At 36.0% G+C, this 13,519-nt stretch overlaps 2 gene segments (V, D, J or C); both read right to left on the bottom strand.

The window, feature by feature from the left end:
* Positions 1-533: 533 nt before the first annotated feature.
* On the bottom strand, positions 534-1,100 carry LOC100935600. The segment is given in 2 exon segments: positions 534-883; positions 1,013-1,100. Coding segments are annotated over 2 exon segments (435 nt in total).
* A 1,546-nt stretch (positions 1,101-2,646) lies between these two features.
* On the bottom strand, positions 2,647-3,175 carry LOC116419532. The segment is given in 2 exon segments: positions 2,647-2,996; positions 3,115-3,175. Coding segments are annotated over 2 exon segments (399 nt in total).
* Between the last annotated feature and the right edge of the window lie 10,344 nt (positions 3,176-13,519).

The following is a 13,519-nucleotide window of genomic DNA, read 5'->3' as shown; positions in this document are numbered from 1 at the left end:
CACTCTTTACCTCTACAGGCACCAAGTAAGCTCAGAAATACTAAAGTCAACAGGGTATTTTGCATGGAGGTTAGGAAGTCTCACTCATATTCAGCTGATGTCACAATACCACAATATCACAAAAGGGATTAATCAGTTAACAGAAAATAAAGTGACAGCCTGACAGGAGATAGAAAACTACTCCTTAACATCTCCAAATAGAGTCCTTTCTCCTCATTACAACACTATTTAAGAAGAAAAGAAGCCCAACAAATAATGTAATAGGAAGGAATGAAATATGCCTTTGTTTTAAACTGTCCATCTGATTTCAGCAGAGTAGGATGGTAGTAGTAGCGTCCTACTTCTAGTGATGATCTCCTGCCAGTACAAACTGGCTTTTTCTAATTAAACAGAGAACTATGCTGATATGAGGAATGAGAGCTCCTTTCAAAACTCTCTTATGATATGGTTAGGAGAGTTCCTCCTCCTCCCTCCAGAACCTCCCTAATGTGAGCCAGGTCTCTGATATGGTGACTTTTCTCCCTCCTTTCTTCCTATGCTGGGGACAGCAGGTTTCTGCACAGCTTGGAGATGACTCTCTGCAAGGCTGTGTCTCTACTGCTACTACAGAGGTAGATGGCTGAGTCTTCTGCTTCCACAGAGTGGATGCTCAGGGTCAAGTGATTGTTGACTTTTGTAGGCTTGAATTGCGGAGGAACAGTCTCATTTACATTCATTTCATCATAATTATAAGAAAACATTATCTTGGGTCCTTTCCGTGGCTCCTGTTGGTACCAATACATGTCATTATGGCCTAAATTTTGTTCACATCTCAGTGTCACCTCCTGCTTCATCTTTGTGACCAGGTGTCTGGGTGTCTGAGTGATTCCTGCTTCAGTGGGAGCTGTGGGAGTGGGAAAAGAGACAGAAACTGGGACACAGAAACTGGGAGATTTTTACTTCATCCTCCAGTAAAAGGGAAAACTGAATCTCCTATCCTCAGGAGGAGTTTTCTTCACTCTCCAGCACTCACCTGATCCAAGAAGAAAAATGGAGACCCAGCAAAAGAGTCTGTTGACCATGATGGGTTCAGATCCAGCAGAATAGATTGGGTCCATGCCTTTGTGTCCCTGAGTGTTGGCCCAGTAATATAGAACACAAACTCTGAGATCTCCTTGCTTGACTGCACCATTTCCATTTATGGAAATATTGTCTTCATTGGCTCACGCAAAGAATAAATTTTTTTTTATTTTTGTGGTGTTGGTATAGCAGATAGTTGGCTGTTCACTCCCTGCTTCCATGTCCATCTTCAGTTATTATTAATTATTTATATTAAATAATATATAATTTTACATATATGTATATACTATAATATATAATTAAATGATATATCAATATATCATATTATTTTGCTTATTATTATAAAATATATTATAATAATATTGTATTATATTAGTATGTTATATTATATAATTATATTATATATTACTATATTGTAATATAATATAGTTTCATGTTATCTGTGCTCTGGGCCCCCATAACATAGCTTGATGCTCAATGATTCGTTACTTCGGTGTCCTGTCTATACTTTTATTCCATGACAAAACTGTAAGCTCCAGATACTTTTGATAATGTTCTCAGTTAACATTTCTTAGGAGCTTCAAGCTCCTAATTTGAGAAATTATTTCACATTTAATTCTTCTCAATTTTTTTTTATTTTTGTCACAAGATACCTCTTCACAAAAACTTTTAACAATTTGTGGGGTTTTTTTAATGATTAAAATTCAAAATCTAAAACCTGATATAAAAGACTGTCCATAAGTCTACTGTTCCACCTCTACACCTCTATGCCATATTATTTTCCTCTACTTCATGAACCTTGTGTTTCTGGGTCATCAAAATCCAAAACTCCCTATTTTAATTTTGATGTATAAGATGTCTAAGCACAAACCTCGCATAGTTTCATGCACCTGAGTACAAAGTGGGGGGTGGGGGGGGACATTGAGAAGAGAGGAGAAGAATGAACAAATGCCCTGTAACAATAACTCCAGGTTCTTCATTATCAGCTTGTGAATGGATAAATAATTTTTTCTTAGCTCTTCTTTCTAAATGTAGCTGAACCAGAGGCTACACTTTTGGGTACTTCTTGCTGCAAAGAGGAAAGATATTGCTCTGGAATCAGGTCATCCCAACATACCTTCTGCCCTGTCTTTGTGACCAGATATCTTGGGTTTTGGATAAACCAGTGTTAATGAAATCTGTGGGCAGGGCACTAGGTAATGGATCTGATTGTCATTACTTTACACGAAAACCGTTTTCTCTTCTCAATTTCCTACTGCTAATGAAGGTACCCTCATTCTCTTAGTCTTCCCAGTTTACAACCTAGATGTAATCTTCAACAGCTCTTTCTCCTCTCACTGCCCATATCCATTTTGTTGCATTCTATTACTTTTGCTTTCATAATATCTCTTTCTGATGAGAAGAATCTACAATCATGCATTTTGGACGTTATTCAACCACTAACTCATGAATTTAGTTTTTTCTTCTTCCTTTTTGATGTGGGATTACACCAAACATTTTTGCTTTCTCTTTTGGGCTGCTTTTATATTGGATATCTGTTCTCTATACTTTCTTCCTTTCCCACCAACTCCTATTTCCTGTGCTGGGTTAAAGAAAGGGGTTTTGTGTAAAGAAATTAGATGCCCTTTTATCACTGTGATCAGAACTGCAGAAATACATTCCAGAGTTCCTGGGTTCTGCAGATGATTTGCTGAGAATAAAAATTTTGATTTCTGGTCTCTGGGCTTTAAATCCTTGAGGATCATCACCATTCTCTGTGTTATTCTTTCCCACAGAGTAAAGAACCAGCACAAGACCTTTGTCCTTGCTCTCTGGCTTTTGTTGATACCAAAACATGCGAGTATCCTGAGTGTCATGTTCACATCTCATTTTCACCTCCTGTCCCTTCTCTGTGATGAGATGTCTTGGGATCTGAGTGATTTTAGCATGCACCGATTCTGTAAAGAAAAGAGCCAGAAAAGAGGAGATGAATCTTGGTTTAAGAAACTGACTTCATAGCTACAAAGGAGTGTGACCATCCTGCCAATGGATTTCCCATCTCTGCCCAGGACTCACCTGTTTTCAGAAGAAAAATGACCACACAGTAGAGAAGAGGGAGACACATGATGTAATTGGGAAAACAATTAGACGTTTCTCTCAACTGGTTTTTCACTCTCCTAAACACTTAAAAGGTATAATCTGGGGGTGGAGTTCAGTTGCATCACTTTCTAAATTGGGTAAAATCTGTCTATCCCTTAACACTCCCAAAAGACTCAGAGATATTTTGTTACGGATTTGCACACTCTGTGGGGGAAGCAGCATAGCCAAATTCCCCAACAACAGTCATAAGAAAGCCTTTTCATCAAGTTTTCAGTATCCTTAGTTTCTGCTTCCAAGTAATAAATTAACAAACACTCTTCTCCTATATCCTTTAAGAACAGAGGAGTGGGACTAGTTGTTATATTGGAAAGGGGCCCAACCCTGAAGGAGGATCTGAGTTTAAATCTGGCCTCAGACACTTAACATTTCCTGTCTGTGTGACCCTGGGCAAGTCACTTAACCCCAATTGCCTCAGCAAAAAAGAAAAAAGAAAAAAGAACAGAGGACAGATATTTATTCTAAATTAAGTACCTAGAGCATCACCCTTCTCTATTCTGATATGGATCCCTCCAGCTATCTACATATATTGATTATACCTTCCCTATTTATAGAATAATTGTCTTCACTGGCTCCCACAAAAGGAAACTCTGTGTGTATGTGTGTGTGTGTGTGTATTGAAGAGCAGATAGTTATCTATTAACTTTTATGCTTTATGCTTTTATGCTTTTTATGCTTTTATGCTCACCACATAAATTTCAATTGCATTAAAATTTGGTTATAGAAAATATTTTGAAGTTCTGCTTTATACTGATTTTTCATAACAGCAGCATATTCTCAGTTCTGTCTTTTGTCATGTGGTAGTAACTACTTTTCTACAGGCAACAAGGACAGAATATGTACACAAACTATTTACATGCTAGACAACAGACCCAATAAAAAAGCAATCAGCTAAAACGTAAACATTTCTAAGTATTTTCTTCTCCATTTTAAACTATTCTTGTATATTCGTCTCTCTTCATATTCACCAGCAATTTTGAGGATGAGGGCAAGGACAGTTGGAATTATGAAAGGAATGGCACCATTTCTCTTATGAGTTCCAGATTAAGCTCTCCGGCTCCATTTTAATTAGAGCATCCATGCTTTAAATTTTGGAAGCACCGCACCTAGTTTTAATAATTTGCTCAATTAACTCAGAGGTTTATACACCAAACTACCTGTCATAATTGAAAAAGCATATTTTTTTTTTACCAATTTTGATTTTCTGGCATGGATATGCTGACTTCTTTTGAATTGCTCTTAATTTCACAAAGGAGACTTTTTTAGTGTTTGGGGATTCTTGGTAATTGGTATCATAGCTTCTCTGAATATTTGCTTGGCATTTAGAGTCATGGTTTAAGTTTCATTTTTGTCTTTACAAGAAAATAAACTACTCTTCAAGAAACATAAGAATGATGACTTAATGTATTATTCATTCTTATTGTGAAAACATTGAAATCATGCACAATGTTTCTACTTGCTTGTGAATCAGAGTTTTTTTACAAAGGCATCAGTCTCACCATCCTTTCACAGAGTCATCAAGGTCCAATGGAAGACAGAAGTCAGAATGACTGGCGCATTTGCATAAAGTCATCAGAATGACTACCAATAAACCAGGATTCATTGGATGCCCTTGGGATCTTTGGGATGTTCTCAAACTCTAAGAGCTCAGAGCCTACTTCAGCCACCTTCATGTGTATTTAAATAAGTTGTTCTCATTTGACTATTCACTGGAAGTTTCCATGTTTGGGTATCCCTAACTCTGATGGGATTTGGGACCTTTAGTAACAAGCCTGATTTAGCCGCTGCTGAGAGGTGTTGCCAAGGTGCTGTTCACCAGATACGGTCTTCCTACATCCCAACCCCAAAGATTTGTACACCATGTCTAAGGCAGTTCTTAGTTGGCCTTAAATGGTTTCCTCTCTTAAGGAACAAGGTAAACCAAGATTCCAGTTATTTGTTCCATTAATTCCAAGGACATCTTACCTTAAATAGAAGTAACACAACTTAGGATCAAAGGAATTTAATAGAAGGACACTAAGGCAACATCTGTTCCCTAAGGACGTGCATATACCAAAGAGCAATCAGAAAGACAGGAAAAATGGATCTAAGGAACTCCAAGCTTTTTCTTGGACAGTTTAGGTTTTGCAAGAAAAAAGGAGGCCATCTTCTCCTGAGAGAAATTATCTTTGCTTTCATTTACAGGACACTCTTTCCTCTACAGGAACCAAGAAGCTCAAATACAAAGTCAACAGAATTATTTTGAGGAGGTTGAAATCTACTCATGTTTTGTCACCTACCATTCCAAAGTGTAATCAGTTAACAAAAATAAAGTGACGGTAAAGTAAACTACTTCATCCAAAAGATCTTCTCCTCATTACAACACCTATTTAAGAAAAAGAAGCCCAACAAGTAATGTAATAGGAAAGAATGAAATCTGCCTTTTTTAAACTACCTGTCATGATTTCAGCAAGTAGGATGGTGGCATCCTCTTCGTGAGATCTCCTGCCAGTACAAACTGACATTTCTAATTAAACAGAAACTATTGATATGAGGGAGGCTCTTCAAAACTCTCTTATGATATGGTTAGGAGGTTCCTCCTCTTCCTCAGACCTCCCTAATGTGACCAGGTCTGATGTGGTGATTTTCTCCTCCTTTCTTCCTATCGGGCAGCAGGTTTCTCACATCTTGGAGATTATTCTGCAAGGCTGGTCTTCTGCTACTACAGGAGGTGGTAGTCTTCGCTTCCACAGTGGATGCTCATCAAGTATTGTTGACTTTTTGGGAATCGCGGAGGAACAGTCTCATTTACATTCATTGCATCTAATTATAAGAAAACATTATCTTGGGTCCTTTCTGTGACTCCTGTTGGTACAATACATGTTTTTAGCTAAATTTTGTTCATCTGTGTCACCTCCTGCTTCACCTTTGTGACCAGGTGTCTGGGTGTCTGGGTGATTCCTGCTTCAGTGGGAGCTGTGGGAGGGAGAAAAGAGACAGAAATTGGGACACAGAAGCTGAGAGACTTTTACTTCATCCTCCAGCAAAAGGGAAAACTGAATTTCCTATCCTCAGAAGGAGGAGTTTTCTTCACTCTCCAGCACTCACCTGATCCAAGAAGAAAAATGGAGACCCAGCAAAGAGTCTGTTGACCATGATGGGCTCAGATCCAGCAGAATAGATTATGTCCATGCCTTTGTGTCCCTGAGTGTTGGCCCAATAATATAGAACAAGAACTCTGGGACTTCCTTACTTGGCTTCACCATTTCCATTTATGGAACTATTGTCTTCATTGGCTCACGCAAAGAATAAATTTTTTATTTTTGTGGTGGTGGTATAGCAGGTAGTTGGCTGTTCACTCCCTGCTTCCATGTCCACCTTCAGTTATTATTAATTATTTATATGAAATAATATATCCTTTTACATATATTTATATGCTATAATATATAATTAATATATCAATATATTATATTATTATACTTATTATAAAATAATTATAATATAATAATATGTATTATATATGTATTACATTAGTATAATATATAATTATATTATATATTACTATATTGTAATATAATATAATTTCATGTTATATGTGGTCTGGACCCCTATAACATAGCTTGATGCTCAATGATTCTTTACTTCGGTGTCCTGTCTACACTTTTATTCCATCGCGAACTCTAAGCTCCAAATACTTTTGATAATGTTCTCAGTTAACATTTCTTAGGAGCTTCATGCTCCTAATCTGAGAAATTATTCCACATTTAATTCTTCTCAAAATTTTCTTATTTTTGTCACAAGATACCTCTTCACAAAAATTTTTAACAATTTGTGGGGTTTTTTAATGATTAAAATTTAAAATCTGAAACCTGATATAAAAGACTATCCATAAGTCTACTGTTCCACCTCTATGCCATATTATTTTCCTCTACTTCGTGAACCTTCTGTTTCTGGGTCATCAAAATCCAAAACTCCTTATTTTAATGTTTCCAAGCACCTTAATTCACCATCACAAATGACACCTCCAAATATCAGGGGCTAAGTTCAATCACAGAAATTAATTCTGTGGTGGCTACAAAAACATCTCTAAAATATAAAAGAAGAATGAAAGAGGAATTCTACCCAAGCCTCTAGGTACAGTGCATCAAACCATACATGTGAAGAGCTAACTGATAAGAAGGACCTACCATCATGGTTTGTGGACTTTATTCAACCACGAACTCAGACATCTAGTTTATTCCTCTTCCTTTTTGATATGGGGTCATACCAAACATTGTTACTTTCTCTTTTGGGCTGTTTTTATATTGGATACTAGTTCTTTACACTCTCTTCCCTGCCCACCAACTCCTATTTCCTGTGCTTGGTTAAAGAAAGAGGTTTTGTGTGAAGAAATTAGATGTCCTTTTATCACTGTGACCAGAACTGCAGACATAAATTCCAGAGTTCCTGAGTTCTGCAGATGGTTTGCTGAGAATAAAAATGTTGGTTTCTGGTCTCTGGGCTTTAAATCTTTTAGGACAGTCACCATCCTCTATATTATCTTTTCTCAGGGAGTAAAGAACAAGGACAAGAGCTTTCTTCCTGCTCTCTGGGGTTTATTGATACCAAAACATTTGAGTATCCTGAGTATCTTGCTCACATAATCATTTTCACCTCCTGTCCCTTCTCTATGCTTAGATGTCTTGGGATCTGAGTGATTTTAGCATACACCGATTCTGGAAAGAAAAGAGGCAGAAAAGAGGAGGTGAATCTTGGCTTAAGAAGTTGACTTCATAGCTACAAAGGAGTGTGACCATCCTGCTAAAGCATTTCCCATCTCTGCCCAGGACTCACCTGCTTCCAGGAGAAAAATGATCCCACAGAAGAGAAGAGGGGGGGGCCCATGATGTAATTGGGAAAATCAAATGATTTTTCACTCTCATAAATACTTAAAAGGTATAATCTGGGGGTGGACTTCAGTTGCATCGCTTTCTAAGTTGGGTAAAATCTGTCTGTCTCTTAGCACTCCCAAAAGACTCAGAGATGTTTTGTTAAGAAGCATTTGCACATTCTGTGGGGGAAGCAGCATAGCCAAATTCCCTAAGAACAATCATAAGAAAGCCTTTTCATTAAGTTTTCATTATCCTTAGTTTCTGCTTCCAAGTAATAAATTAACAAACACCCTTCTCCTATGATCCTTTCTGATTTAGTGCCTAGAACACCACCCTTCCCCACTCTGATGTGGTTCCCTATCCGCTATCTACTCTAGATTCATGGTGCTCAATATATTTATACCCATTGAGAAAGAATAGAGCATCCGATGACACGATGGTATACTTAGAGAACCCCAGAGATTCTGCTAAAAAGTTATTAGAAATAATCCACAACTTTAGCAAAGTTGCTGGTTATAAAATAAACCCACATAAGTCGTCAGCATTCTTATATATCACTAACAAAATCCAACAGTCAGAGTTACAAAGAGAAATTCCATTTAAAGTAACTACTGATAATATAAAATATTTAGGAATCTATCTGCCAAGGGAAAATCAGAAACTTTATGAGCAAAATTACAGACCACTTTTCACACAAATTAAGTCTGATCTAACCAATTGGAAAAATATTAAATGCTCTTGGATAGGGAGAGCAAATATAATAAAGATGACAATATTACCTAAACTAATCTATTTATTTAGCGCTATACCAATCTGACTCCCAAAAAACTATTTTAATGACCTAGAAAAAATAACAACAAAGTTCATATGGAAAACAAAAGGTCAAAATTTCAAAGGGAATTAATGAAAAAAAAATCAAATGATGGTGGCTTAGCTGTACCAGATCTAAAATTATATTATAGAGCAGCAGTTACCAAAACTATTTGGTATTGGCTAAGGAATAGATTAGTTGATCAGTGGAATAGATTAGGTTCAAGGGACAAAACAGTCAACAAATATAGCAACCTAGTCTTTGACAAACCCAAAGATCCCAGCTTTTGGGATAAGAACTTACTGTTTGATAAAAATTGCTGGGAAAATTGGAAACTAATATGGCAGAAACTAGGCATTGATCCATACTTAACCCGTACACCAAGATAAGGTCAAAATGGGTTCATGACCTAGGCATAAAGAATGAAATTATTAATAAATTAGAGGAACATAGGATAGTTTACCTCTCAGACCTGTGGAAGGGAAGGTCTTTATGACCAAAGCAGAACTAGAGATCATTACTGATCACAAAATAGAAAATTTCGATTATACCAAACTGAAAAGTTTTTGTACAAAACAAAACTAATGCAGACAAGATTAGAAGGGAAGCAATAAACTGGGAAAATATTTTTACAGTCAAAGGTTCTGATAAAGGCCTCATTTCCAAAATATATAGAGAATTAACTCTAATTTATAAAAATCAAGCCATTCTCCAATTGAAAATGGTCAAAGGATATGAACAGACAATTCTCAGATGAAGAAATTGACACTATTTCTAGTCATATGAAAAGATGCTCCAAGTCATTATTAATCAGAGAAATGCAAATTAAGACAACTCTAAGATACCACTACACACCTGTCAGATTGGCTAAGATGACAGGAAAAAATAATGATGATTGTTGGAGGGATGCGGGAAAACTGGGACATTGATGCATTGTTGGTGGAGTTGTGAACAGGTCCAACCATTTTGGAGAGTAGTTTGGAACTATGCTCAAAAAGTTATCAAACTGTGCATACCCTTTGATCCAGCAGTGTTACTACTGGGATTATATCCCAAAGAGATTATAAAGAAGGGAAAGGGACCTGTATGTGCACGAATGTTTGTGGCAGCCCTTTTTGTAGTGGCTAGAAACTGGAAACTGAATGGATGTCCATCAGTTGGAGAATGGCTGAATAAATTGTGGTATATGAAAATTATGGAATATTACTGTTCTGTAAGAAATGACCAACAGGATGATTTCAAAAAGGCCTGGAGAGACTTACACGAACTGATGCTGAGTGAAATGAGCAGGACCAGGAGATCATTATATACTTCAACAACAATACTAGATGATGACCAGTTCTGATGGATCAGGCCATCCTCAGCAACGAGATCAACCAAATCATTTCTAATGGAGCAGTAATGAACTGAGCTAAGCTATGCCCAGAAAAATAACTATGAGATGACTAAAAACCATTACATTAAATTCCCTAATCCCTATATTTATGCACACATGCATTTTTGATTTCCTTCACAAGCTAATTGTACAATAATTCAGAGTCTGATTCTTTTTGTACAGCAAAACAATGTTTTGTCATGTATACTTATTGTGTATCTAAGTTATATTTTAATATATTTAACATCTACTGGTCATCCTGCCATCTAGGGAGGGGTGGGGAGTAAGAGGTGAAAAATTGGAACAAGAGGTTGGTATTATGCTTAATTACTGATAAACTAAATAAGCATATAAAAAAGAGAAAGAATAGATCGACCCCTCCTATCTGTATTAAATCCTAGTACAATAATAGAGAATTAGTTTAGGATAAAGACATTTAATGAAAACAGAGTTATAAAAGTATCAATAAACCTTTTCCTCAGAGTTACCTCTTCTTACTTCTAGATATTATATTTACTTTTAAAATTAATAGTTATATAAGTTAAATTTGACTAGATGAGTCAATTATTAGTTCAAATCTGACCTCAAACACTTAGTAGCTATGAGACTCTGGACAATCGCTTAATTTTTATTTACTTCAGTTCTTGGTTCTTCATTTATAAAATGGAGACACGTTGGAGAAGGACAAACTACTCCTGTATTTTTTGTCAAAACAATCCTAGAGAATGGCTGAAAAAGTAGTGATGTATGATTGGGATGTCACAAAATTGTGCTATACGAAATTGCAATCAGGGTACTCTCAGAAAAACCTGGAAAGACTTAACATGAACTTATACAATTGAATTAAACAATTAAACAATTGAATTAAACATTTTTAAACAAAATGAGAACATTGTATACTAAGAGCATTATGTATACGATCAAATGTGAATGACTGAGCTATTCCCAGTGATATGATCATCTAAGACTATTTTGAAGGATTTATGATGAAAAATACTATCCACGTCTAGAGAAAGGAATAATGAGTTTTTAATGTAGATCAAAGCAAGCAAGCTAGAGTGTGTGTATTCTTTTTATCCTGGGGGTTTTTGTTTCTTTAGAACAAACCCAATAATAAAAAATGTTTTGTAACACATATTTCAGAAATTGAGGAGAGAAAGAGAAAATTTTAAACTCAATATTTAAAAAAAATAAATGCTAAAAATTATTTTACATGTAATTTAAAAATAAAATATTTTTTAAACTAAGAAATTTAATTAAAAGAAAAGAAAACCCCACGGACTTGTGAATGGTTGGACAAAACTGAACAACAATAACAACACAAGCTTTTAGGATTCCCTTTATGACCTTTTCTACCACATATTGGTTTTATCTGTTTAATGTATAGAGAAGCATATCATGTACACTTTTTCTGTGCTTCTTGGATATGAGCAGAAAAGTCAGGAAAAGCCTCAAAGTTCTCTGGGAAAGGACCAGGACTAATTAAATAACAGAGCATTATGTAGTGAAAAGCCCTCAAAGCTCCTCTAATCCAACTAATATTTGGTCAAGAATCATCTCTATTACATTTATGACACATTATTGAATGAGCCAGTCTGTTTGAAAACTTATATGGAAAGGAAACCAATTATGTTCCAAAGTTTCCAAAGTCACTTTGGGATAGCTCTAAGATTCAGATATTCATACTTCTATCTAGTCAAAACTCTACCTTCCAGACAACATCACTGATTCTACCAGCTAAGCACAAGGAATTACACATAAAAGTTAACATAATCCTAGGCAGGATCATATTTTCTCCACTTTCTGCTTTTTTCAGTCATTTTTCAGTCATGTCCAACTTTTCATTACTTCCTTTAGGATTTTCCTGACAAAGATATTGGAGTAGCTTGCTATTTCCTTCTCCAGTTCATTTTACAGGTGGGGAAACTGAGGCACACTGGATTAACTGACTTGCCCAGGATCACACTTAGTGTATCTGAGACTTGATTTGAACTTAAGAGTGATAAGTCTTGCTGACTCTAAGCCCAACACTCTATCCATGGAACACCTAGATGCCCTTTCTGAATTTTCTGAAGCTGCATCCTTTTCAAGAAGTTGACCAAAGAGAGAAGAATGAATGCAAGATACAATTTGGAATTGCCAAAAGATATAGATCATGTGAAGGAATAATTCAGAAAATAAAGAAAATTATGGTGCTGATGAATGGGATGATCAACAATCACAAAATGATTCACACTTTGAAGTATTAAATATCAATTTTCAAGGAGAATAGAAGAGTTAGGGGTTATTTATTCATGCTTTAAGTCTGTCAATATGAGCTGACCATTATTGCCTTTCAAAGGTGTCTTTTATGTAGAGGAAATAAATAGCTGAAGTATAGCTTAGATGCATTGTACATTGAGTATTTAGGTAACATACCAGAACTATGATTTTCTTCAATGCTACCATAGAAGGATTCAGCGGAGTCCTCCAACTCTGTGGGTTGAATCTTCAAAGTTCAGCTAAGATATGTTGGGTCCTAACACTATGAAGAGACTGAAAACCTTTCTTTTCTCTTTCCTTTTAGTAACAAAAAATCTATAAATTATAATTCTTGCCTTGAATTTTTCTGGTACAGGATGTTACATCCTGTCTAAGCCTAAAACTCTCATAGTTTCAGCCAGCTGAGTAGAAAGTAGGAGGTGGAGTTGAGAAGGGAGGAGAAGAATGAACAAATTCCCTACAATAATAATCCCATTTCTTCATTATCAACTTGTGAATGGATAAATAATTTTTTCTTAGCTCTCCTCTCTAAATCTAGCTGAACCAGAGGCTATACTTTTGGGTACTTCTAGCTCTGCAAAGAGGAAGGATATTGCTCTGGAATCAGGTCACCTCAACATACCTTCAAGCCTTTTTTGTAAGATATCTTGGGTTTGGATAAATCAGTTTTAAATCTGTGGGCAGGGCACTGGAATGGGATCAATTGTAATTTACTTTACACAAACTTTTTCTTCTCAATTTCCTTTTCTAATGAAAATTACCCCCATCCTCTTAGTCTTCCCAATTTAAGCCTAGATGTCATTTAACAGCTCCTCTCCTCTCACTTCCCATTATCCATTTTGTTGCATTCATTGATTTTGCTTTTTCGTAATATCGCTTTCGATGGGAAAGAATATGCCAACATGGATTTTTGGATTTTTCAACCAGTAACTCCAAGGAATTTAGTTTTTTCTTCTTCCTTTTTCGATTGGGTTTTACAACAAACATTTTTGCATTTTCTTTTGGGCTGTTTTTATATTGGATGTC

Source organism: Sarcophilus harrisii, chromosome 5, assembly GCF_902635505.1.
Source record: "Sarcophilus harrisii chromosome 5, mSarHar1.11, whole genome shotgun sequence".
Lineage (NCBI taxonomy): Eukaryota > Metazoa > Chordata > Mammalia > Dasyuromorphia > Dasyuridae > Sarcophilus > Sarcophilus harrisii.
The sequence above is the reverse complement of the archived record's forward strand: the minus strand, read 5'-3'. Positions and strand labels throughout refer to the sequence as shown.